This window comes from Cetorhinus maximus, chromosome 18, assembly GCF_964194155.1.
Source record: "Cetorhinus maximus chromosome 18, sCetMax3.hap1.1, whole genome shotgun sequence".
In the NCBI taxonomy this organism is placed as follows: Eukaryota; Metazoa; Chordata; class Chondrichthyes; order Lamniformes; family Cetorhinidae; genus Cetorhinus; species Cetorhinus maximus.
In genome coordinates, this window is record NC_135896.1 from 1,932,477 (window position 1) to 1,960,003 (window position 27,527).

The 27,527-nt window shown below is 43.4% G+C and overlaps 1 protein-coding gene across 7 annotated transcripts in view; it reads left to right on the forward strand.

Moving 5' to 3' along the window:
* The first annotated feature begins 79 nt into the window (after window positions 1–79).
* atg2b (autophagy related 2B) overlaps window positions 80–27,527 on the forward strand; it is an 84,383-nt gene continuing 56,935 nt past the window's right edge. For 3 of the 7 annotated variants that reach the window (XM_078561947.1, XM_078561949.1, XM_078561954.1), the window contains exons 1-12: window positions 80–808; window positions 3,364–3,526; window positions 5,152–5,304; window positions 6,242–6,344; window positions 6,595–6,754; window positions 9,225–9,404; window positions 15,016–15,112; window positions 19,401–19,583; window positions 22,019–22,173; window positions 23,414–23,531; window positions 24,541–24,823; window positions 26,057–26,207. In XM_078561947.1, the coding sequence (XP_078418073.1) occupies window positions 647–808; window positions 3,364–3,526; window positions 5,152–5,304; window positions 6,242–6,344; window positions 6,595–6,754; window positions 9,225–9,404; window positions 15,016–15,112; window positions 19,401–19,583; window positions 22,019–22,173; window positions 23,414–23,531; window positions 24,541–24,823; window positions 26,057–26,207 (1,908 nt within the window). In that variant the 5' untranslated portion in view covers window positions 80–646. The remainder of the gene's footprint in view (window positions 809–3,363; window positions 3,527–5,151; window positions 5,305–6,241; window positions 6,345–6,594; window positions 6,755–9,224; window positions 9,405–15,015; window positions 15,113–19,400; window positions 19,584–22,018; window positions 22,174–23,413; window positions 23,532–24,540; window positions 24,824–26,056; window positions 26,208–27,527) is intronic. The other 4 variants (XM_078561950.1, XM_078561948.1, XM_078561951.1 and 1 more) reach the window with 4 other exon arrangements.

The window sequence follows — 27,527 nt, forward strand, 5'->3', positions numbered from 1 at the left end:
GCTAGTCACTATTGGGAAGGGGTGGCTATTGAGGAGGGTACATATTAAGGGGGAGGGATTTGAATTGAGAGGGAGGGGGTAAAGTATTGAAAGGAAAACGTGGTGCATTCTGAGGGAAAGTTCTCTGGAAAGGATATAGTACAGTTAGTAAGTGTATTGAGATGTATAGTGAGGTAAAGGAGTAATGACTTGGGAAGTGAAGATAAATACAGAAGAAAAGGGGTTAAAAACTGAGGGAGAAGGGTAACTTCTCCCACTGAGAAAGAGTGGGCAAATACTTGGGAATTCATAGAAACTGGATAAATGTAAGGAAGCTAGAGAACAGAAGGTACTGAGGGCGAATTAGGGTGAGGGGGAAAATGACAAGTGTAAACCATTGGGGATGGGAATGTAATTATTGAGGGTAAAACAGGTGAGAATCTATCTGGAAGCAAGGGGTGTGTGAAAGCAAAGGTAGGGCTGGGGGTGCTGGGTGAAGGCGGTGTGAATATTGTAAAATAAGGGAATGCAGACATATTAATGCATCAAATGAGGAAGTAACAGGAAAGGTAGAGCAGTGGAGGTGAGAGGGTTCGAGTTAGCTGGCAAGTATTATTTACTGGGACCAGGATAATTCTGACATAGTTGTTGATGGGTTGAAATCGAGATGCCTTGGCCCTTTCCTGAATCGATTAAGAAGCGGGCATGCAGGTATCTGCTGCACCGATACTTGGACCACTTTCTGGAGGAGAAGTTGAGTCTGGAGCAGTTGAGTGTGGATCTCTACCAGGGAACAGGCTCCCTCGCACAGGTTCCACTGGTCAAATCGGTAAGGGCTCAAGTCACCCAACGTACAAACAAATAAAAGGCAGCAAAGCTTGCTTTAGTATGAGTTAACCAGATGGGCCTGGAGCAAGCCACAGATTGTTGGCATGGCTCCCTTGCACGGATGAGTAAGCATGTTACAGGAGAGTGGTGCAGATATTAATGAGCTGTAGCAGTGATTGGTGAAAGAAATAACTTGCATTTATTTAGCTGCTTTCATGACCTTAGAATGTTCTAAAGTGCTTTATAGCTAATGGAGTACTTTTGAAGTGTAGTCACTGAGGTAAAGTAGGAACCGCAGCAGCCAATTAATGCACAGCAATTAAATAATTCACCAGATAATCTGTTTTGTTGATGTTGATTGATAAACATGGCAAGGACAGTAGTGGCTGAGGGATCTTTTACGTCCACTGTGAGGTTTCCGATTAACATCTCATCAGAACGATAGTACCTGGATCTCATGCTCAAGTCTCTGGTAAGGGACTTGAACCCACAGCCTGAGGGGAGGGAGCTACCCACTGAGCCATGGCTTGATTAGAACAGCAGAATCTATGACAATACCAGTTTAAAGATGAAAATTCCATTGAAAGGGGGGCAATCGCACAGTAATACAGGATATCTAATTGCAAATGGGATCACATACAATATTCTGAACAGATTATAGGCCTTTGAATAATCAGTTCTTTTCTCATCAGCATTTGCCATCAACACATTTTTACTTATCCACAGTCCTGTGGTCCAGCGCTGCGCACACTTCCATTCCTCAACTCCTCTGCTTTACTACCACCCGGTGAATTGGTTTCTGTACCCTCTCACCACCTTGCCCTAGCTAATTTGAGGAACCTTCACCAGTCAAACATGCCAACCTCCGTCCTCTGTGCATTGTTTTGCACCCCATCTGAGTCTGACTTTTCAATGAATCTCCTGCTTCCTCCTGATACCCTCTTCCAAGAATACTTTTGCTTCTCTTCATTACCCCCTTGTTGCTGAGAGGCTCCGAAAATCCCCTTGATCATTGTCATCCTTTCCCACTGTGCCACCTTTGTTTTCTCAGTTCCTGCTCTGTGACTGACTATGCCCTTTGTAAACTGTCTGATAAATTCCACAAGAGCATTATACAAATGGCATGACATTCCAATCTGCATGTAAACTCAGAATGTGAGTTTTTAGCCAGCTTCTCGACAGTGGGAGGTGGATCAGAACAAAACCCAAACCTCTCCCTGCGTCAGATCTGACCTGTCCAGATTCACTGTAACAGGCCGATTCCCCTTCCCCTAAACTAGGACCAGAAATGAAAGTTAGTCACCAGTATTCAAATAGGGAATTCAGGAGAAACCTCTTTGGCCAGAGAGTGGCTAGAGTGTGGAACTTGCTACCACAAGGAGTAGTTGAGGGAGGTACTATAGATGCATTTAAGGGGAAGTGAGATGGGTGTTATGAGAGAGAAAGGAATAGAAGGATATGCTGAAGAGTCAAATGGAAAGGGTGGGAGGAGGTTTCTGTGGATCATAAACACCAACTTAAACCTGTTGGGCTGAGTGACCTGTTTCCGTGCTGTACATTAAATGTAATTTTCTGTGACCCGCGGGTATTATACTGTCCTCACCTACTGTGTAAGAATGACAAAAAATCATTCAGTCCATCTAGCCCGATCTGTGGACCATGGTCTCTTCACTTTACCAATTTAATCTACATTAATCCCATTACTCTTCTATTCTGACAAAGCAGCCATTCTTGAACTTCCTTTATTCTACTGTCTCTTACATCCCATCCAATAAGGTTATCTCTAATTCCACACAGCTTTATTTTTGATAATCTCTTGTGTCTGATGTGATTTGACTGCTTTGCCTTCACCTACTGAGCCCACTGTCACAGTTCATCCATTGATCAACTTCAGGTTCACAGCATCTTATGGCTTGTAATTAAGGACTTCTGTCCATGTATTAAAGCGGGAAATATATTTGTCTATTTCTATGATCTCGCCAACAACGTTTTTTTCATTCGGCAGAATTATTGGTAGAGGTTGAGTATCCTTTATCTGTAAATCTGAAAACCGAACTCATTCAAAAAATGCATTTTTTTGAACCTCATCAACCTTGAGTGCGGGAAGTCTTTGACCTGAGCCAACACTAACCTGACCTTTAGCGGAGAAAGTCCAGTTGATTGTCTGCACTGATTACCTTGCAAACAATCGCAGAAATTATCTGAAATCCAAAACGCAATCAGCCCTGAGGATGTCAGATAAAGGATACTCAACCCGTATTGTTGTGTACAGCTCCACTGTAGTTAATGTGTCCTGTAGCATTGGACTCACACTACCTACAGTCACAATATCTTTGGAGTTCTGAGATCACTCACTGTTTTAATATGGATATAATACAGAAAGCTCACAGTTTTGAATGAGAGGAAACTCTACTTGGAAGTAATGATTTATGATGTGGGACTCATGGAGTTGTTTTAAAAAACAGTGAATAAAAGATATTCAAAGCATTTCAGGAAAACTCTTTGTCAGTACCCTACAGAAACTTGATAGAATTGATATCTTCTTTGTATTTCCAGTCCCTGAATGAAATCCTGGAATCACTTGATGCACCTTTGGAAATAATTGAGGGGTTTATCCAAAACATTTCTGTTTCAATCCCCTGGGCATCTCTCCTGCAGGAAAACTGTGCAGTGGAGGTACAGGGACTGGAGATGATCTTTCGACCCAGACCTCGGATAGGTGAGTGCTTGTCCTTTTCACAGCAGTGAGACATTATCATAGGAACAGGAGGATCCATTCAACCCCTCAAACCTGTTGCGCCATTCACTTAAATCATGGCTGAGCTATCTCTTAACTCCATCTACCTGCTTTGGTTCTGTGATCCTTAATATCCTTGCCTAACCAAAATCTATCAACCTCAGTTTTAAAAATTTCAATTGACCAGCAGCAGAAATTTGCATTTATATAGCACCTATAACATTGTAAAATGTCTCAAAGCATGTCACAGGAAGGTAATCAAACAAAATCTGACAACGAGCCACATAAGGACAGGTGACCAGATGCTTGGTGAAAGAGGTAAGTTTTAGGCAACATCTTGAGGGAGGGGAGAGAGGGGCAAAGAGGTTTAGAGAGGGTAACCCAAAGCTTTGGAACCGAGGCAGCTGAAGGACCTAGCTTCAACAGCCTTCATTAAATTCTGCTTTGAACTATAAATAGTTTTGTCGTATAGCTAAAGAGTTAATACTTGGCAGTCCTCGTGACAGTGTGACGATACTCTGAAGCAATTGAGATTTAATTTTGCACCTGGATATGCACTTGAAGTGCTATAAACAGGACTGCAGACCAAGAGCTAGAAAGTAGTTTAGGCTAGAGAGCTCTTTCTCAGCCAGCATGCACACATGATGGGCTGAATGTTTTTTAAAAATTCATTCATGGGATGTGGGCATCACTGGTCAAGCCAACATTTATTGCCCAAACTTATTTGCCCTTGAGAAGGTGGTGGTGAGCTGCCACCTTGAAGCTCTGCAGTCCATGTGGTGGGCCCACAGTGCTGTTAGGGAGGGAGTTCCAGGATTATGGCCTCCCTTGTCCCATAAATGTCTATAATTCAGACATCTAGGGCTTACACTCTGGAATTCCCTCCCTAAACGCCTCCACCTATTTTAAGACCCTTTTTAAAACTGACCTCTTAACTTTCCTAATGTCTCCTTTGACGCTGGATCCATTTTACTTCTAATTCCGTCTCTGTGACATGCTGTAGGACTGTTTGATTTGTGTGTAACAGTGCAATGTAAATTGAAACCTATTTAGAAAACTGATAAGGGAATAGTTGGTGACATTTGTTCTCCAGATTTGATTTTATCTATCTGAATATTGAAAGAGCTGCCAGATTTAACGTTGTTGTCATCGGCTGTCCCTCGATTTGAGGATGACATCTGCTCAGAGTAGACTTCATCTCTAACCCAATAGCCCATCGTCACCTGAGAAGTAACCAGATGGGTTAATGTTCTGGGTTGAAACCCTGCATCAGAGTAGGTGCTTATGGCTTTTTTAAATGTGGATGTTACTGGTAATGTTAGCATTTATTGTGTGCCCCTAATTGCCCTGAGAAGATGGTGTTGGGGCTGGACCACCTTCTTGAGCTGCTGGTAGTGGATTTGATACAAGTTGAACCTATTGCTTGGTCACCTCAGAGGGCAGTTAAGAGTCAACCAAGTTCATGTGGGACTGGAGTCACATATGGACCCAGACCGGGTAAGGATGGCAGGTTTCTTTGGAATGTTTCAGCGCTCAAGTGTTACAGTGAATTGTTGTGGTGCTGTTGTGTTGTTTTGAGGACCTGACATTTGGTTGTTTTGTGGCAGTGTCTGGCTCAGAGCCAATGTACTGGTCCAGCTTTATGACGGACAGTATGCAGCTGGCCAAAGAGTGCCTGAATCAGAAATTGACGGATGATCAAGCTGAGGGACCACAGCCGTTCGAGGGGCTTGAGAAATTTGCAGAAACCATTGAAACAGGTCAGTAACTATGTTAAATAAAATTTAACTTGGGAACTCCTGCCTCAAGAGAGAACTTGTATTTGTGTGGGCTGGGTGTGGTTCTGAACACTACATATCAGGAAGTTCGTGGTTCAATGCCCAGTCTGCACTGCGCTGCTGATGCTCAGCTGGTGTTTTGGTTGTGACAACATTGTTAACCTCTGCTCCACCACGGAGAGAGGAGAGTAAAACTAGCTGGAGATCACTTTCCTGAGCAATACCCAGTAACACCTGCTGTGCTTGTGTGGATGATTTGACTGTGCTGCATCCTGTGGACAAAAGGCCTGCTGTCCCTCACTCATGAAGAATAGCCACCTGAGCAAATTACTGGACAATGTGCATGAGCCTGTCGCTCTCTGTCAAAGGCTAGGTGAAGACGGGAGTTTGGGAATAATAGTGTCAGTAATTAAGTTATAGTAATGGCTCTTTCCTTTCGGTGTGCTTGTTGCAGTGACAGTCATGTCTCTCTCCATCTCCTCTCTCTCTCTCTCACTCTTAAAGACACTGACTCCTGCAGGAATACTCTGACAAAGCCCAGCAGGAATTCTTCACCCCTGAATCTTGAGAAGGGGGCATCACAGCTGAGGCCCAGCCTCCTTGAGCTCTGACATGCATACAAACGAACTTTCTAAGACAGATCAGTATATTGCCATCAGGAGTTGGAACTGTAGCTGATCTTGCATCTCCCCCACTTCTCCCCCAGCCCAGGAGCATTGAAGCCAGTGCTCCTACTGTGACAAGAGCCTAGGTCAGATAGACCCAAGATAAACTTGGTGAAACACTGACTGCCTTTAAACCACTGATCCATCAGGGCAACTTCCTGACACTCTTTGTGTTGCACTGGGAAGGGCTTGTCAGTGATTTGTTTTCAGCATTTTGCCTGCTGAAGCTAATGTACGTACCTTCTCTTTTCAAGTTTTAAGAAGAGTCAAGCTTACATTTCTAGACACCATTCTCAGAATTGAGCACATCCCAGAGAATTCAAAAACTGGGATCGCCCTGGAGATTCGAATACAGAGGTAAATAGAGTATCTTTCCTCCCCTTGCAATGGTGCGTTTATTATCCATCTTGGCTGCTGTGTATTTTTCTAACTGTGCTTCCTAGCAGTTGTGTTTACAGTTGAGCAGCTTGTTAAGTCACTCCAAGCTGTCAGCTGATGCTCAAGGGATAACATTCTCATCTCTGAGTCAACAGGTCTGAATATGATGCTGCCTTTCTCTATTTTTTCAGAATGTCATTGTCATCACTTATTGCGCCTCTCTCTACAGGATTGAATACCGTGATGAATCTGCAAACGAGAGTGCAGATATTAACATTCATCATCCCACAGCTTTCGCCCACAAGAACCTGCAGCTGAGCGGGATCTCTTTGTTCTGTCACGAGTTCCCGGAAAGTGCAAAGACATCACCCAGGACTTCGCCAATGCAGGTAAGTTCAAACTAACAGATCCGCAACAATTTACATTTCTATAGTGCCTTTAATATAGAAATACGTCCCATTGGTGCTTCATAGGAGTGTAATCGAAAGTAGGGATTCTAAAATAAACAAGAAAATATTAGGAAGCATGAATAGAAGTTTGGTCAGAAAATTGCAGCTTAAGGAAGGCCTTAGAGGAGGAGAGCAGCAGTTGAGTTTAAGGATGGAATTCCAGTATCTGGCTCTTAGAAAGCTTGTTGCATGAGTGTTCCTCAGTGTGGCACCATGTGACCCTCTCACTCCCTTCACCCCACCATTGTGTACCCCACCTCTGGAATTCCCTGCTTAAACCTCTCCAACTTCACCTCTTTTAAGACCCTCATTAAGACCTGCCCCTTTGACCACGTTTTTAACCATCTCAATTTTGGTCAGTACAGAACTTGAGTATTGCTGAAAAAAGAGACATTTTTGTTGAAGCTTTTCATTTTGCACTCATCAGGACAATTGGCAAGAATACCAAATGTAAAGGGAACAACAGTTTATACTGTATGAGAAGAGAGAGCTGATTGGTTGGCAAGTGGACTCTGATTGGATGAGTGCAAGGTGAAAAGCTTGACAAAAATGTCTCTCTTTTTTCCAGCAACCTCGATTTTTACTTGATTGTGCTCCTTTGAAGTACCTTGGGATGGTTTCTTACATTAATGGTGCAGTTTTCAGTATCACCGCAACAGTCCAGCTTTGTTTTGTGATATTTCAGCACATTTTATAACAATAACTTGGGTATTGGTTTTGTTAAATGTTTTCCATTGTAAGATTTTCCATTCAAACAGCCTCTGCCATGATACCTATATTTGGAGATCCAGCCTCCTTTGATATCTGCTGGCTGTTGTTTTACGCTGTTTCCAGAATAACTTGTTCTGGGCACCAAGACCTGCCTCACAAACGGGCATCTAAGGACACTAGATGCAAACTGTACTTGCTGGCAGAGATCAGAGGGTAATTCGTTCTCCTCTCTCTACTGGCCATTTTTATTTCTTTGTCGCAGGTGTGCAGCCAGCTGTTTCCAGCGTGTGCAGACCACCCTTTGGTATTAGGCAACGTCCAAGGCTGGAAATGAATCTTTAAGGTGCTGTGCCTTATAGTGAAGGCAGTAACAATGTGCACGATATACTGAGGCACTAGGAAGTGTCCCAGCAGCATAATGAGTCAGTGCAGTAAACCCCTTTACCATGTAATTCATGATGGCCATTTACCGTCATACACGGCTCTAATAGTGTATGGTTACGTGGCTGGAGTAGCAACCCAGAGGCCATATGGTCAATTCCCACCTAGGTGTATATTGAAAATAAAATGACCACAGAGGCTGCCAGGCTATCATAAAAGCCCAACTACTTCACCAGGAACCTGTCACCCCTACCTGGTCTGGCCCACACCTGGCCCTAGTCCCACAATATCTGTTGTCTCTTTAATGCCCTCAGGTCAACTAGGAATGAACAGTAAACATTGCAGCATCGTCCACATCACAAGAACAAACAAAAAAAGCTTGAAAGTGCCAAACAAAGATTAATTGCCCCCCAGCATAGAGGAAGGTGTCTCTTCTGTGAGCAACTCACCTTTCTGTCAGCTCAGTTATGAATTTCTATAGTCAGCTTTGCATCAAAATGTCCACAGAGAGCTTTATGTCATAATTGAATTTTTGATGAGCTTGTTAATCAGGCAAATACACCATAGGAACAGAAGTAGGCTAGTCAGTCTCTTGTGCTTGTTCTTTCAGTCAATTAGATCAGAGCTGATGGTCCTTGAGTTATTTGGACACAGAAGGAGGTCATTCAGCCCATTAAGCCTATACCAGCTCTCTGTAGAGCAACCTGGGCAGTCCCATTTTGCCACTTTATTCCTGTAGTCCTGTAAGATCGATGTCTCAAATTGATTTACTCATCTTTGATCCATATCTATTGGCTAACAAAAATCTATTAACCTCAGGCTTGAAAATTTCAATTGACCCTCCGCATCCACCACATTTTGGAGATGGTGCTTGTTATATCCTTGTGAATAAGGCTTTGTGATTTTGCTCCTGATCGACCAAACTCTGATTTTAAGATTATGTCCCTTTGTATCTATCCCATTGAATCCATTTATCATTTTGAAGACCTCATTTCAGATCACCCCATAACATTCAAAACTCAAGGGATTGCAAGTAATGCAACCTGGCCTCATAATTTAACTCATTAAAGCCTGGTATCATTCCGGTGAATCTGATGTCTCAGAAAGAGCAAGAGATGCATAAGATTTCACCCAGAGCATGGCCCTCTCTGACATTGCAGCACACCCTTGATGTCAGATTAGATGGCGCACACAGTTGTGGAATGAGGCGCAAACTTCCACTGTTCTGACTCTGAGGTAAGAGCATTCATAACCATGTCAACCTAATTTAAAAAAAAAATTAAATCATTCAGCTGTGTTGTGTAATTTTATTTCACAGGAAACGGAACCAAAGCTCTCTCCAAGCTGGAACCCAAAAATAGTTTCGGAACCTCACCCCCAATTCACGAGGAAATCTTCTGATGCTGTTCTCTTCGATCCGGTCCAGATTGGGAGCTGTGAAGGGAAAGTGGAACTGGAACTCACCCTAAAACAGAATGAAGCACTTCCAATGGCCAAGGTCAGGAGCTGACTCCCAAAGAGCTCTGTGCTCCCTTTTAGATAAATTAGCTGCAAATTAATTTAGTGCTTTGTTGGAAAATGCTTCCCACTGAGAGCAAAAAGGTTCCTTAAGCACCAGACCTAGCACAGCATTGACAGCTTAACCTCACGTAGAAGACAGTACGTATACCTACAAGCAGAGTAATCTTTCAGTCTCAACACTATAATGTAAGACTGTAAAGGAAAATCCTGAGGTAAAATGACCCATCAGTGGGGCAAATGACCTGTTATCTGTTGGAAGTTCTCAGAATCTCACATTCTTAGCACCTCTGTGACCTTTATGCAAAATAGTAAATGGGGCAGCAAATCACACTACCCATGATAAGTGTAGGTATTAGACCTATGCCAAATTAATTGCTCTACTCATCAGTCCCATTACGCAAAGTTATTCACCTCACACGGAGACAATTGACTCGAGTCCATGATATTATGGGATTGTACATGGCCTGAGCAAGGACTATCGTCTCTGATCTTATTGCCTAACAGAACAAGCACAAGAAACTGACTAGCCTACTTCTGTTCCAATGGTATATTTACCTAATTAACAAGCTCATCAAAAATTCAATTACAACATAAACCAACTCAGGGCATGTATCATCCCATAATAGGGAGGTGTCAGCTGTGGCTCAGTTCATAGCACCCTCGCCTTTGAATCAGAGGGTTGTGGGTTCATGTCCCACTCCCGGAAACCAAGAACTGTGTTTGTACTCAAAGAGTTGCAATCTGTGACTGTTGATAACTCAAAAGAGTATCATCCCATAATATCATGGACTTGAGTCATTCATCTCCCTGTGAGATGAATAAACAACCAGGAATACAAAGCAAAAACAGAATTACCTGGAAAAACTCAGCAGGTCTGGCAGCATCGGCGGAGAAGAAATCAGTTAACGTTTCGAGCCTTCATGGCCCTTCGGCAGAACTGAAGCATAGTTAGAAGAAGGGAGAAATATAAATTGGTTTAAGGTGGGTGGGGGGAGAGAGAGACATTGAGGGTGTGGTGATTGTGGAGATGAGCAGATAATCAAAAGATGTCACAGACAAAAGGGTCAAAGAGGTGTTTTGTCTGAGAAAAGTGCTAATTAAGAATGGAAGACAGGATATTCAAAGTACAGCTCTAGTGGGGGTGGGGTGGAAAGGCTAACAAGGTTTTAGTTTTAGATTTAAAAATAATGGAAATAGGTGGGGAAAGAAGAATCTATATAAATATTGAAAAAAAAAGCGGGGGGGGGGGGAAGAAACGGGGTGGGGATGGGGGGAGGGGGAGTTTAAGATCTAAAGTTGTTGAATTCAGTATTCAGCCCGGAAGGCTGTAAAGTGCCTAGTCGGAAGATGAGGTGCTGTTCCTCCAGTTTGCGTTGGGCTTCACTGGAACAATGCAGCAAGCCAAGGACAGACATGTGGGCAAGAGAACAGGGTGGAGTGTTAAAATGGCAAGCGACAGGGAGGTTTGGGTCTTTCTTGCGGACAGACCGCAGGTGTTCCGCAAAACGGTCGCCCAGTTTGCGTTTGGTCTCTCCAATGTAGAGGAGACCGCATTGGGAGCAACGAATGCAGTAGACTAAGTTAGGGGAAATGCAAGTGAAATGCTGCTTCACTTGAAAGGAGTGTTTGGGCCCTTGGACGGTGAGGAGAGAGGAAGTGAAGGGGCAGGTGTTGCATCTTCTGCGTGGGCATGGGGAGGTGCCATAAGTGGGGGTTGAGGAGTAGGGGGTGATGGAGGAGTGGACCAGGGTGTACCGGAGGGAACGATCCCTACGGAATGCTGTCAGGGGGGGTGAAGGGAAGATGTGTTTGGTGGTGGCATCATGCTGGAGTTGGCGGAAATGGCGGAGGATGATCCTTTGAATGCGGAGGCTGGTGGGGTGATAAGTGAGGACAAGGGGGACCCTATCATGTTTCTGGGAAGGAGGAGAAGGCGTGAGGGAGGATGCGCGGGATATGGACCGGACACGGTTGAGGGCCCTGTCAACGACCGTGGATGGAAAACCTCGGTTAAGGAAGAAGGAGGACATGTCAGAGGAGCTGTTTTTGAAGGTAGCGTCATCAGAACAGATGCGACGGAGGCGAAGGAACTGAGAGAATGGGATGGAGTCTTTACAAGAAGCGGGGTGTGAGGAGCTGTAGTCGAGGTAGCTGTGGGAGTCGGTAGGCTTGTAATGGATATTGGTGGACAGTCTATCATCAGAAATTGAGACAGAGAGGTCAAGGAAGGGAAGAGAAGTGTCAGAGATGGACCATGTGAAAATGATGGAGGGGTGGAGATTGGAAGCAAAATTAATAAATTTTTCCAGGTCCCGACGAGAGCATGAAGCAGCACCGAAGTAATCATCGATGTACCGGAGAAAGAGTTGTGGGAGGGGGCCGGAGTAGGACTGGAACTGGCCTTTGGGGTACTCTGGCTTCAACATCCCTTCTCACAATCTTTATTCAATGATCCAGTTTCTGTAGATGTTCTATCAGGACAGGATCTGATGTGGTACTGATGATGGAATCTTCTGCAAGCACTTAGTGTGTAGGATCACCTGTGAAAATTAACCACTTAAGCAATGTACCTGAATGCTTCTTGACACCCGTAGACATGCACCTCAGCAAGATCCAGCATCTTCCAGGGAAGCAAAACTGGGAAAAGAAACGGAGTGCAGCTGAGGTAACAGTGAAGACTTGGAGTTTGGTGAGAGGGGGGAGTTCAGTGAAGGGGGGAAGGAGGTGTTTGTTTCCTTTTTCATCTTTCTTGCCCTGTTGGGATTAGTTTTTGCTCTATTATAGGGAAAGGAGCTAGCTGTTTAGTGAGTATCAGGTAAGTGGATAAGTTCTATTCTACCCCTAAGGTTTAAAATAGTACACAAATTGGGGTAAAGTTAATAAAATATACAAAAAAAATCAACATAAATAAGTGATTAATATAACTAAGTAATTATTTAAAACACATTAAGGATGGCAGGGCAGGTGATGTGTCAAGACTGCAGCTGTGGGAGCTCCTGGATAACATTGTGGTTCAGGGCAAACACACCTGCAGTACGAGTTTGTGGCTTGAGGTTCAGAGTCATTGAGCTGGAGGCTGAGCTGCAGACATTGTGACGCATCAGGGAGGGGGAAAGTTATCGGGATGCTTTGTACTAGGAGGCAGTCACACCACTTAGGATAGGGTCTTCTGATTTGGTCAGGGACAGGAGAATGTGACTGTGAGTGAGGCAGGTAAGGGGACCCAAAGGGCAGGAGTGTGAGCATGTGCAATTGTCCAATTGGTTAGAGGCTCTCTCAGCTTGTCTGGGTGAGTGCAGGGACTGCAGGGTGGATGAGCAAACTGACCATGGCACCATGGTACAGGAAGCCATTCAAGTGGGGGGAGTAAAAAGGAACGTAGTAGTAGCGGGGACATTATAGCATTATAGTGAGGGTGGTTGACACTGTTCTCTGTAGCAAAGAGCGAGAGTCAGATGGCTGTGTTGCCTGCCTGTGCCAGGGTTTGGGACATTTGCTCGGGGCTGAAGAGGAACTCGCAGTGGGAGGGGGAGGATTTAGTTATCGTGGTCCATGTAGGTACCAATGACATAGGTAGAACTGGGAAGGAGGTTCTGTATAGAGAGTATGAGGAGCTAGGCACCAGATTGAAAAGCAGAACCTCAAAGGTTATAATCTCTGATGATTACCTGAGCTGTGTGCAAATTGGCATAGAGTACATAAAATTAGAGAGATGAATACATGGCTCAAAGACTGATGTGGGAGAAGTGGGTTCCAGTTTGTGGGACACTGGCACCAGTACTGGGGAAAGTGGGGGCTATACCGTTGGGATGGTCTACACCTGATGAACCGTGCTGGGACCAGTGCTCTTGCGAACCGCATAACTAGGGAAGTAGAGAGGGTTTTAAACTAAAAAGTGGGGGCAAAGGATCAAATCTGCAAAGAAGTGGTATATCAAAAAGTAGAAACAAGGTAGGAGAGAAAAATAGTAATATGGGAAACGAGGGTTGGAGAATGGCAGGAAGGGACAGGGAGAAAGAACCTAAATGCACAAAGTATCAAGACTAGGTGTCACAAAGATAACAAAAAGACCAAACTAAAGGCTCTGTATCTGAATGTATATAGCATTTGTAACAAAGTAAACAAATTGATAGCACACCTTGAAGTAAATAAATATGATATGAAAGCCATTACAGAGACCTGGCTGCAAGATTATGGATAAAGGGGAGCCTGTAGACGTGCTGTAGTTGGATTTACAGAAGGCATTTGATAAGGTGCCACATCAAAGGTTATTGTGGAAAATAAAAGTTAATGGTGTGGGGGGCAATGTATTAGCATGGATAGAAGATTAGCTGGCTGGCAGGAAACAGAAAGTATGCATAAATGGGTCTATTTCTGATCGACAGGATGTGACAAGTGGAGTCCTGCAGGAGCCTGTGCTGAAGCCTCAACTTTTTACAATTTATATCACTGACTTAGATGAGGGAAATGAAGGCATGATAGCTAAATTTGCAGATGACACAAATATAGATAGGAAAGTATGTTGTAAAGTAGTCGTAAGGAGTTTGCAGACAGATAGATATAGATAAGTTAAGTGAATGGGCAAAAATCTGGCAGATGGAGTATAATGTGGGAAAATGTGAAGCTGTTCACTTTGGCAGGAAGAGTAAAAAGCAGAGTATTACTTAAACAGAAAACAACTACAGAATTTCGAGGTGCAGAGGGATCTAGGTGTTCTCGTGCATGAGTCACAAAAAGTTAGTATGCAGATACAGCATGTAATCGAGAAGGCTAATGGAATGCAATCATTTATTATGGGATGGATCGAACATAAAAGTAAGGAAAAAAGCAAAATACTGCGGATGCTGGAAATCTGAAACAAAAACATAAAATGCTGGAAAAACTCAGGTCTGACAGCATCTCTGGAGAGAGAAAAACAAAGTTACCGTTTCGAGTCCGTACAGACTTGAAACGTTAACTTTGTTTTTCCATAAAAGTAAGGATGTTATGCTTCAGTTATACAGGGCATTGGTGAGACTGCATCTCGAATACTCTGTGCAGTTTTGGTCTCCTTATTTAAGGAAGGATGTAAATGTGTTGGAGGTGGTTCAGAGGAGCTTTAGTAGATTGATACCTGGAATGAGCAGCTTGTAAAATGAGGATAGGTTGGACAGGCTGAGCTTTATAAGATTGGAGTTTAGAAGAATGAGGGTTGACTTAATTGAAGTACACAAGATCCTGAATGATCTTAAGGTGGACATGGAAAGGATGTTTCCTCTTGTGGGTGAGTCCAGAACTAGAGGGCACTGATTTAAAATTAGGGGTCACCCTAACAGGACAGAGATGAGGAGAAATTTTTTCTGAGGGTTGTGTAACTTTGGAACTCTCAGCCTCAAAGGTTATCAGAGGAGATGGGAATGTGGAACTCAAAACACAAACAGATCAGCCATGATCTTATTGAATGGCAGAGCAGGCTTGAGGGCCGAATGGCCTACTCCTGCTCCTGTTTTGTATGTTTGTATGAAGTATAGTTTATACTCGGAAGAGCTGAAGATGAGTTTGATTTCCTTGCAGGAAAGCAGTAATTCAACTGTTTTTCTCTTGCACAGCTGGACGTTGAGGGACAGATCGAGTCTGTCAACTTCTTCCTGTCTCCGCGGCAAGTCCACCACCTCCTGGACATGCTTAGCACCATTCTACTGCCAGGTCAGATTTTGGAATTTTTGCTAACGTATATTTCAGATGTGCTTTTATCCTTCCTTGATGCGTTAAACATGACAACACTGTTTTCGGGCAGTCTGCACTCGGTCTGGAGTCCCCTTCTCCCTCCTCGCTCGCTGTGCCTCACTCTCTCCCTGTGTGTCTCTCTCTCTCTCTCTGGCACGTGCTCTCTCTCTCTCTCTGTGGCCCTTTCTCTCTCTCTCTCTCTCTCTCTCTCTCTCTCTTGGCCTCCCCTCCCTCTCTTTGTGGCTTTCGTTTATCGCCCATCCCTGGTTGCCCTGAACTGTGTGCCTTTTTAACACGCCAAATTGGTGTGAGGAGTGGGGTTATATTTGGGCTCCCACCAGGTAAGGATAGCATGTTTCCTTTCATTAAGTAATTTAATGAAGCAGTTGGATTTTTACGACAATCTGACGGCTTCATGGTCATGGTTACTGAGACCAACCTTTTATTTCCACGTTGTTTTCAAAGTTAATTCAAGTTCTCAAAAAGGTTATGATGGGATTTGAGCTCCCATTGTAAGGAACAAACCTTTTTATTTCTGTAGGATTGTTGTGAAGAACATATCTTTTTATTTTCTGTTGGTCTGTGGATTGGAATTACAGTGGCTGCAATTTCAAAGACATGTCCAGTGGAACAGGATGAGAGGTATATACAATGTTGCAGTTCTGGAACAGAGTGTGCCATGAAAGACAGGATGGTGATGGAAAGGAGTCCTGGACCAAGGGAGTTGCCTGACAACAGCATTTTAATTGACTCCTGATACAGGTGACCAGGTTTCGTGTGAGGGCAGTGTAGCAGAAAGCTCCTGGCCTGCAAAGAGAAAACATCTAATATCTCTTTTCCTCGTACCTCTACAACCTGCTGTCTATCTGAGGAAACCCCTGTAAAAAGGAAAAGGGGAAAACCACTGTTGGAGACATTGAAAAGCAAGTTCTCAACCAGTGAACTAAATATGGAAAGTGCTGGAAGGCTGCCTTGTGTCATCAACAAGAACTGAAAGGAATTTGGAAGACATCGATCAAAATCAACCCATCGAGAGTGTGTGTGTGAGAGAGTGTTTGTGTGTGTATATATATATATATATATATATATATATATTTGTATTGGAATTTAAGAAGGGGGTAGAGTTTAAGTTGTAGTGTTAGAAGTTAGCAATTCATATTTCTTTCTTTTGCCACTAGTTAAAGACAATCTGTTCAATAAACAGTTATTTACTTATTAAGTTTACAAACCTGGTGCTCGTATTCTGTTAACCTAAATTAAACAGTTAGGTAGAATTGGGGCAATCTGGTGGTTTTCACTTTTGTCGCAGCTCAGGGAACATTGAGGCTTGATATTGCAGCATACTATCCCCAGTGAGTCGTGACAACATTCTCTGGATTATTAGTCCACTGACATAAAGACTTCTCTCCTTGTAGCCTTATCCCTTTGTGGATTATTTTTACATTACATGTAACCTTTCATTCTGATTCACTTTAGAGAAACTGTGTAGCCAGTTGGGTATTGCTGCTTTATTTCAGGCTGGAGAGCAGCAAAGGCTGTAACTCTTGCTTTGCTTTGGATAGCCTGAAGCTGCCTGATGATTGCAGCGGTTGTCATTCGAAATGCGACTGTATCTGAACTTGGATATTACTGCTTTCTGAATTCCGTTCGTCAGCTTCTGCTCTGGGTGAAAGGTTCACAGAAAGGCTGGAAATTACAACACATGGAGCTGCAGTAAAACAGTTTGTTGATGAATCAGTCCTCATCATTGAAATCTTTGGAATTCCCCATGCCAGAGAGCTGTGGGTGCTCAGTTGTTGAATATATTCAAAGCGGAGATCGATAGATTTTTGGACACTAAGGGCATTAAGGCACATGAGAATAGGCTGGGAAAGTGAGTTGGTATAAAACTTCAGCTGTGATCTTATTGAATGATGGAGCAGCCTCAAGGGGCCAAATGGCTCACTCCTGCTCCTATTTCTTCAGTTATTATCTTCAAGGCAATATAGCTGCTGTGATTCACATGTTTAGGAAAATAATCCTTTGCATCAAAGGGTGTTGGAGTCATGGAAAATAGTTTTGACAGAGAACATCTTGTCTTTTGCTACAACTTCAGCAGTAACAACTTGTATTTATATAGCACCTTTAATGTAATTTTTTAAAAAAGGAACTACACAAGAGTGTTACAAAGCAAAGTTTGATACCAAGTTGCCTAAGGAAATATTAGGGCAGGTGACCAAAAACTTAGTCAGAGGTCATCGAGCTGAAACTTTAACTCTATTTTTCTCTCCACAGCTGCCTGACCTGCTGAGTATTTCCAGCATTTTCTGCTTTTATTTCAGATTTCCAGCATCCACAGTATTTTGCTTTTGATTGGATTTTTAAGGAGCGTTATAAAAGAGGAAAGAGAGGCAAAGAGGTTTAAGGAGAAAATTCCAGAGCTTAGGGCCTAGGCAGCTGAAGGCACAGCCACCGCTGGTGGACCAAATAAAAACAGGGATGTTCGAGAGGCCAGGATTAGAGGAGTGCAGATATCTTGGAGGGCTGGAGGGACTCACAGAGGTAGGGATTTGAAAACAAGGATGAGAATTTCAAAACCGAGGCATTGCTTAACCAGGAACCCATGTGGATCAGTGAGCATAAGAGTGAGGTGTGCAAGATAGGCCACGGGCAGCAGAGGTTTGGATGATCTCGGGTTTATGGAGGGTAGGATATGGGACCAGCAGCGTATTGGAGTAGGCATGTTTAGAGGTAACAAAGGCATGGATGAGGGTTTCAGCAGTAGATGAGATAGAGTCAAAGAAGGAATCAGGTGATGCTGCTGCAGTGGAAATAGATGATCTTAGTGATGATATGGGCATGTGGTCAGAAGCTCATCACGGAGTCAGATATGACACTAAGGATGCAAACAGTCTAGATTAGCCTGTCACAGTTCTCAGGGAGAGAGATGAAGTCAGTGGCGAAGCAACGCAGTTTGTAGCAGGGATCGAAAATAATAGCTTTGGACTTCATAACATTTAATCTGAGGAAACTTCTCATCCAATACAGGATGTCGAATAAGCAGTCATGCCAATTTATAGACTCTGCAGTGTATGAGAGAGGTGGTGCTGAGCTAAAGCTCAGTGTTGTCAGTGGACATGTGAAAACTGTTTTCAGTTCATGGCACCGAAGTGCAGAATGTAGGTATGAGTAGGGGGGAGCCAAGGATAGATCCTTGGGAGTAGAGGTATCAGGGTGGGAAGAAAAACCATTGTAGGTTATTCTCTGGCTTTGATTAGATTGATAAGAATGGAGCTAGGCAAGTTGCAGTCTCACCAGCTGGACAACAGAAGAGAGGTAATGGAGGAGGATGGTGTGGAGGATGGCTGTAGACAGGTGGAGAAGGATGAGGAGGGATAGTTTATCTTTGTCACAGTCACATAGGATGCCAATTATGACTTTAAGAAAAAATGGATCAATGTTTCAGAGGAAGTTACAGGCCTGCAGGAAGGGGAGTGACAACAGGACGAGATTGCTTTTGCAAAGAACCAGCCCAGTTAGATGGCTGAAATGGCCTCCTGTATGTAAACATCCATAGTTCTATAGTCAGGTTGGTTCACTGGCCACACTCTTACCTCTTGACTGAAATGAGTTTGAAACCCACAACAAAACCTATGTTTATAATCTAGGCTGATGCTCCAGCACAGCACAGAGGAAGTGTTTCGTTATTGTAGATGCCATCCTTCAAATAATCCGAGGCTGCATCTGCCTGTTCGGCTAGACATTAAAGATCCCATGTCAATCTTCAGAAAGAGCACAGAGTTTTCCCTAGCATCCTGGCCAGCATTCCTTCTTCAATTGAATGGAAACAACTTGTATTTCTATACTGTCTTTTAACATAGTAGAACCTCCCAAGGAGCTTCACAGGAGCAGCATCAGCCAACATTTGACATTGAACCACAAAGAACGATATTAGGACAAGTGATCAATAAGTCAAAGAGGTCAGTTTTAAAGAGCAACGATAAAGAAGAGAGGGAGGTGGAGAATTGAAAGGAGGAAATCCCAGAGCTGAAGGCAGCACCATCAATACTGGGTCGATTAAAATAAGGCATGTACAAGTGGCCTGAATTAGAGGAGCACAGAGATCTCAGAGATTTGTAGGGTTGTGTAACAGTAGCACAAGTAGACTGAGTGACCATTCACAATCAGGTACTGTCTAACTGCAAGTGTTTCTTTTATATTGGATTAGTTGATGTCAACGTTCTGCTGAAAATGGAACAATTATTTTGCTTGTCTTTGGCTTGTTCAGGGTGTACAGAGACAGCAACTGTTCAATCAAAGAGCCGGAGGAATCGGCCGATGCAGCAGGAGGATCAGTATCTGATTCAAATGGAACTCAACCGATACCTGCAAAAGGAAAAGCTTTCCCCTGGCGTTTCAGCAGAACAGAGCTATTACGAGACCGAAACAGTTCGAACAACTTCAAGCCGTGGTATGACACACGCTCAAAAATACAATCTCAAACCAAAACGTGATTAACTTTCACAAGCGCAGCTTCACACAGACATCTTGTGTACACTCTCAAATGTAACATCATAAGAAATAGGAGAAGGTGGGTCATATGGCCCTGCAAGCCTGCTCCGTGACTCAGTAAAATCATGGCTGATTTTTGACTTCAAATTCACATTCCCATCTGATTCCCATATCCCGTTAATAATGATAAAAACAGAAAATACAGAAAAAACTCAGGTCTGGCAGCATCTGTGGAGAGAGAAACAGAGTTATTGTTTCGAGTCTATGACTTCTTCAGTGCTAAAGAGAAGTAGAAATATGGATTTCATACTGTTTGAGAGAGGGGGTGGAGCAGATGGATTGAGATAGAAGGTCAGAGATAGGTGACAGTTAAGGAGAGATTCACAAAGATATCATGGAGGAGGAGAGAGTTAGACCATGAACACACTCCTCCCTTTTGACTCATTTTTTTAAACCATTTTTTAAATTTATTTTTCTTTTTTATATTTAATGATTTGTTCATTTTTCCGTTATCCTTCCCCCCTCTCTCTCCCCCCCCGCCCCACAGGGCCATCTCTCAGCTGTTTTTATGTTTTGCTTTCACAGAGTGCTATTGACACCTTCTGTTGTCTTGCCTCTTTGCCGCTCTCAGCACCTTCTCTACTCTTCACCACTACCGTTAACACTCCCTTTGTCTTGTGTCCATGACATCTTTGTCAATTTCTCCTTAGCTGTCACCTATCCTGACCTTCTACCTTGTTCCACCTGTCCCACCCCCTCTTACACAGTATAAAATCCATCATATTTCTACTTCTCTTTAGCTCTGAAGAAGTCATTCCTGTTTCTCTCTCTACAGATGCTGCCAGACCTGCTGAGTTTTTTCCAGCATTTTCTGTTTTTATTTCAGATTTCCAGCATCCGCAGTATTTTGCTTTTATCCCATAGCCCTTTTTTCCCTTCGAGTCCAAAAGTCTATCTACGTAGCCTTCAATGTACTCAACGGTTGAACATTTACAACTCTCTGGGTTAGAGAATTCCAAAGATACAGACTCATCTGAGTGAAGAAATTTCTCCTCATCTCATTCCTGAATGGCCAACGCCTTATCCTGGTGATCGATCAGTCAAAGAGGTTGATTTTAAAGAGTAACTAAAAGGAAGAGAGGGAGGTGGAGAGTTGGAAGGAGGAAATCTCAGAGCTGAAGGCAGCGTCATCGATACTGGGGTGATTAAAATAAGGCATGCACAACTGATCAGAATTGGAGGAGCACAGAGATCTCTGAGATTTGTTGGGTTGTGGATGTTGTAGAGTCCAGCCAGGGTAAACATTCTCTCGGCATCCGTCCTTCTTAGAATCTCATATGTTTCAATGAGATCACTTCTCATTCTTCTAAACTCCATTCTATTCGATCTCTCATAGGAAAACCCTCTCAACCCAGCAACTAAGCTAGTGAATCTTTGTTGCATCCCCTCTAAGGCAAGTATACCTCCCTTAGGTAAGTATGAAGTACTCCAGATGTAGTAACTCCAAATTCCTGTACAATTGCAGGAGGGCTTCTTTACTCTGTATGCCACCCTCCTTAAAATAAAGGCCAACAGAAATTTGCCGCCTTAATTGCTTGCTGTACCTGCAATTTAACTTCCTGTGTTTTGTGTACAAAAACACCCAAATTCTTCTGAATGCCTTCATTTAATAGTTTCTCACCAAAAAAAGTTTTCTATTTTCTACTATTTCTTCCAGAGCGAGTAGCCTCATATTTCGCTACATTATACTATATCTGCAACCTTCTTGCCCACTCATTTACCCTATATCACTTTGCAGACTGTGTGTCCTATTCACAAAGGTGTACTTGCCCACCTAGCTTTGTATTGTCAGCAAACTAGGGTACGGGCAAAATGTAAGAGAACCAAAACTCCATGTGAGATCGAGCATATGATGAAACAAATGAATTCTCAGTCACTTATTACACTGAGTTGCTTAGCAATGAAATGGGCTGTAAGATAAACATTTAACACATTGGGCATGGAATGGGAAAAAAAAGTATGACCACTCTCCTATTCCAGACGAGGTTTAATGGCTTGCTCGAATTGGTGTTCAGACAGAGTACCAGAAGGCTTTCCCACAATGACAGCCAAGCCTGGACTGAACTAATCGGACATCCATGCACGTTTTACAAGAGGGATCGCCGAGCTACTGTTCAAGAGCAGAAATTAGGGCTATTTACCTCCATTCTAATGCAGGGACACTCAATCAATGGTAGACCCCAGTTACATTCTCTGCTGAGATTGGCTGACTCAAGGAAGAGTTGGGAGGGTGAACTTTTTATCGTTTACACCAAATCTTAACCAAATGAGGCTCTTGGCAAATTAAGTGAGTGTTTATTTTTGAGTCATTGTTTCCCTTTTCATTTCTCACAGCAGAAGATGATGTCTTCTTTTCAATGGCAGACATGGAAATGTCGAACAGTGTGGCATCTCTTCCGCCCCTCGGGGAACCAACTATTGATATGGAATTATCGTTGAGCAGCACACATGCCAACTCAGCCGGCAGCTCTCCGCAGAGTGCTACAGGGGTGAGCAAGGGAGAATGGATGCCAACATGTGTAATTTTATTGCTTCTATGGTATTCATTATTCCATCCAAAGTGCATGAAAAATATCATGTAGCAGTCAATATGTTAAAAGATTATTATTCTAACCACGCTGAGCAAGATAGTCACAAAGTATATAATTTAGTACACTTGCTATATAATTATATGCATGCTGTAGTGTAATGGTTATGTACAATATTGCGGTAGGTTATGTCCTAGCAACCATGAGGTTGTAAATTCAAATTTTGTTATGGCAAGTTGCTAAATTGAATTTGATAAATCTGGTTATTTGTGGGCTGGTAAGAGGATAATTGATGGATTGTCATCAAACCCCAACTATTTTACTAACACGCTTCAGGGAAAGGAGTCTGCCATCTTTGCCCAATCTGGGTCATGTGACTCCAGCCCATACTGTAGATTGACTCTTCATGTCTTTTGCAGTAGCCTAGCAAGCCATTCAGTTCTGAAGAATAATCACAGAACATCATCATTTGAGAAATGCTGGCAAGATTCCTTATTGAATTCTTTTTAGTGACTTATCTTTTTATTATGGCCTGCAGTTTTGGGCTTGCCCTCAAGTGGAAATATTTTCTCCACAGCCACTCTATCAAACCCGTTCATAATTTTCAAAACCTCTATTAGGTCACCATTCAGTCTTCTTATTTCTGGAGAAAAGAGCCCCAGCCTGTTCTAACTTTCCTGATAGTTACGTTAATTTATTATCAATTCTGTTTAATTATATGCAGGTGGAGGGCATTAATTGGGGTTTTACTTGGGCAGATTTAGAGGGACTCACTGAAACTGGGGTTGTGCTTGTAATGTTTCACTCTAAATAAATGTTAGACTGAGTAAAGATTGACTCCTGTATTATCCTTCACCAACTGGCTTTCTGGACTATAACAAGTTATAACCTCTCAGTTCTGGTACCATCCTTGTAAAATATCTTTGCACCACCTTCTCCTTTAAATCTTTTTCATAATTATGGAAACCAGAACTCTACACAGCACTCCAGGTGTGGTCTAACCAAGGTTCTGTTCAAATTTGGCAAAACATCTTTGTTTTTCGATTCTATCCTTCCAGAAATGAACCCCAGCAATTGGTTTGTTTTTTATGTAATTAAACGTGGCCTTGTCAGCATCACCCACATCTCAAGAGCAACTATTTTTTTACTCTGAGCTTCATACAAAACTAACACACAAAATGAATTTTTCCACTTGTTTTAGTTTTCCACATCATGGGATGACTACCTTGATCACTCTGGACAAGGGGGTCGAGTGATACGGGAGTCAGCGTTTAACTCCAAAGAGTTGCCAATAATACAGAGACCTCCCCGACCAAGCAGTAAGTTTCAGAATGCATTGTTGCATGGAGTTGTGTACTATTCAGTTCAGTAGAAGCAGGGCGCTGAGATAGCCTTTCAACCTTGAAGAAATATTGAGAATTGTTCGAGTGAGGATCTTGAAAGTGTTGCACAACAAAGCAGTTGTCACTGTTGACGAGCAAAACTTGACAGTTCTTGTTGAGGACTACAGTTAAGTGTGATCACCCAATGCCTCACCTTCCACTCAACGTTGGTGGCTTAATTTGTTCTGTTTGTAAATCTCAGCAAGGTATTATCTGTTACTGGGGCTCGAGAGTTTGCATAGTAGGAGCTCAAGCTGAAGTTTTTCTGCCAAAAGGTCGTGGAATAAATTACTAACAAAAAACATTGAAGTGAGCAATACAAGTGAGTTCATGGCTATAACACTGTGCGGAGGTTGGCCTTGGATTTGCAGCCATGGCCGTTTGCATGTTGATTCAATTCCAAGTCTTTCCCCGCGGGAATGGATAAATAATAAGAGATTTTGTCCATGGCTGGCTCGTTTGAGTCATCCAGTGGGTGGCATTAGCTGGAAATCTGTGAAGAAGTATAGAGGGAATGTGGTGTTGAAAATGAAGGTATAGGAAGTGAATTTCAGGCTGGAAACAGCACAGGCCTTGGAGCAGCTCATGACCCCGCCCACCCCGCTTCCCCTGCCAGTCCCCCATACCCTATTAGACCAGGAAGATGGGATGGCTGGTTCTACTGAGAGTTGAGGAGCTCCACAGTTTGCAAGTCCTGAGAGAAGGAGAGAGTGAGTGTGATGGGTTTGAATTTTGACAGATTGAGTGTGCAGGGAGCAGAGCAGGGGATGGAGTTTAGAAGAACAAAAGAGGAAGGATAATTGGGGCAGTGATTATACCATGGATAAAACAGGCAAGAAAAAGTGGAGCATTGAAGTACATTAAGAGAGGAAGATTGTCCAGCCAGCAGTGAGCTTTTATCTTGTGTGTTTTTCAGAGTATTAATTTTCAGTAATTTCCTGTGAAGTTTCCCCTGGTTATCTTTCAGGTCTGCAATCCAAATCACATCCCATTGATGAATCCAGACCCCAGGTTGTTATCCGGCTGACGATTGGCAGTCTTTCTTTGTCAGTGCTGCACATCGATCCACTGCCACCGCCTGAGAGCCCGTTGCACCTTGACCCCCTGACGAAGATGGCGTCCCATTTCTTTGAGCAGTTCAAGACCTTCGATCTGTCTCAGTTCCCAGCGGGAGATTTCCACACGCTCCGACCCAAGTTTGCTGTGGCCTGTCCCCATGATCATCTCAGGTGAGTGCAGCATTGGATGGTTTTCTATGCTCTGTCCAGCACCTGCCCAGCACACCCCCTGGAAAATTGTGTCAATTCTGATAGTTCAGTAATCCAGCCACCCAAACAGAATCTGTATCTTTCATTTTTAAGACCTCTGTAGGCCCCCGTTTCCCAAGCCTTTCCTAATAAACAATAGTCCAAAGAATTGGTATAATTTTAGTGATCATCCTCTGAATATCTCCAGAGGCTGGGTGTACCCCCTCCATATGAGGGGTTTGAAACTAGGTGCAATATTCTGGATGGGTCTTCAAACAGAGTGGCAATGTGATGCTTCACTTTAGGAGGGATCAATTGGGTGGAAGCTGCAGGCATAGGCAGCTTGCCCTAGATATGTAAATGATTCCATGCCCAGGATTTGGATGGGTTAGGGGTGTTTCGAGTTGCTGGCCAGGTGGCTGTGGGTCTTTTCTGCAGCACGTGTGGTGATGCAGAGATGCTGCAGTTATTTTGGGATCACTGTCTCCTTCACCACTCAGACAGTGACCTCTGGAGTTGTTGAGGTTGAAGTGAAAATCAATTTACTCAAACCTTATCAGCTACCAAAGGCCTCATCTATGCTTTTGTTACCTCCAGGCGTGACTGTTCCAATAGTCTCCCGGATGACCTCTCATCTTCCATCCACACAAACTTGAGCTTATTCAAAACTCTGCTGCCTGTATCCTAAACAGGCCCCATTCACCCATCACCTCTGTGCTTGCTAACCTACACTGGTTCCAGTCTTGCAACGCCTTGATTTTAAAATTCTCATCCTCGTTTTCAAATCTTTCCATGGCCTTGCCTGTTCCTATCTTTGTAACCTCCTTCAACCCACAACCCCTGATATATCTTTGCTCCTCTCATTCTGGCCCTTTGTGCATCCCCAGCTTTCTTCACTCCACTATTGTGGACATGCCTTCAGCTGCATAGGCCCTAAGCTCTCAAATTCCCTCACTGAACATCTCGGGCTTGCTACCTTTTTTTTCTGCTTTAAGATATTCCTTAAAACCTACCTCTGACCAAGCTTACACTCACCTGCACTAATATCATCTTGTGTGTCTTGGTCTCAATTTTTGTCTGATAATTGTTCCTGTGGATTACCTTGGGGCATTTTACTACATTAATGGCTTTAAATAAATGCAAGTTGTCATCAGTAATCCAGGCTTTGATTTGTGGATATTTCATCATTTCACCTCTTTGTTACTGGTTCCACAGGCTCTTTGCAACTGGCATGAAGCTGAACTATGAGCAGCGACGGGGTGCTAGCTCTCGAAGCCTAAACACAGATGTCTGCATTAACTGGATGGAGCTGCTGGAATGTCTCTTCCCTATGGATTCGTTGACTGTCACGCCCCAATATACCGAGGTCAGAGTCATAAACATCTATTGATGGTGGCCAATGTTCCTTTCAACTTTTGTTTCCTATGTGGGACTGGTTTGTTGCACTTTGTGGTCCCTTTCAGATTGATATGCAGCCACACATGCGCCCAATTTAAAATAAATACTGCTTGTTTATGATAAGTTTGTTTCTTTCTTGACACATTACCCATTGCTGCGCAGTCTCACACTTGCGCAGCTCAGAAAGAATATTGGCACTGGCATTGACAGATGCTAGCTGGTGCACTCGCTTAGACACTCCTAGTACACAAACTAGCCTGATTCCTTCACTCTCTAACTTTGTCTTTGTTCCTTCAGTTAGTTCATAAAGTAGAAAATGTGTTTTCTTTTTAAAAGCTCCTCCCATGAAGGTATGTTTTTTTTAAGTTTATTGGTTCATGAGATATGGGCATTGCAGGCTAGGCCAGCATTTATCGCCCATCCCTAATTGCGCTTGAGAAGGCGGTGGTGAGCGGCCTTCTTGAACTGCTGCAGTCCGTGTGGTGTAGGTACACCCACAGTGCTGTTAGGGAGGGAGTTCCAGGATTTTGACCCAGCAACAGTGAAGGAACGGCAATATATTTCCAAGTCTGGAAGGTGTGTGACTTGGAGGGGAACTTGCAGGTGATGGTGTTCCCATGCATCTGCTGCCCTTGTCCTTCTATGTGGTAGAGGTTTGGAAGGTGCTGTCGAAGGAGTCACGATGAATTGCTGCAGGCAATCTGTAGATGATACATAGTGCTGCCACTGGGCATTGGTGGTGGAGGGAGTGAATGTTTGTGGATGGGATGCCAATCATGTCTTGGATGGTGTCGAGCTTCTTGAGTGTTGTTGGAGCTTCTCTGATCCAGGCAAGTCGGGAGTATTCCATCACACTCTTAACTTGTGCCTTGTACATGGTGGACAGGCTTTGAGCAATCAGGAGGTGAGTTATTTGCTGCAGGAATGATCATTGCCTGGCACTTGCATGTTGCGAATATTACTTGCCACTTAACAGCCCAAGCCTGAATGTGGTCCAAGACATGCTGCATGTGGATACAGACTGCTTCAATATCTGAGGAGCCATGAATGGCGCTGAACATTGTGAATATCCCCATTTCTGACCCTATGATGGAGGGAAGGTCATTGATGAAGTAGCTGGAGTTGATTGGGCTTAGGACACCACCCTGAGGAACTCCTGCGGTGATGTCTTGATTGACCTCCAACAACCACAATCATCTTCCTTTGTATTAGGTATGACTCCAACTAGTAGAGAGTTTTCCCCCTGATTCCCATTGACTTCAGTTTTGCTAGGGCTCCTTGATGCCAT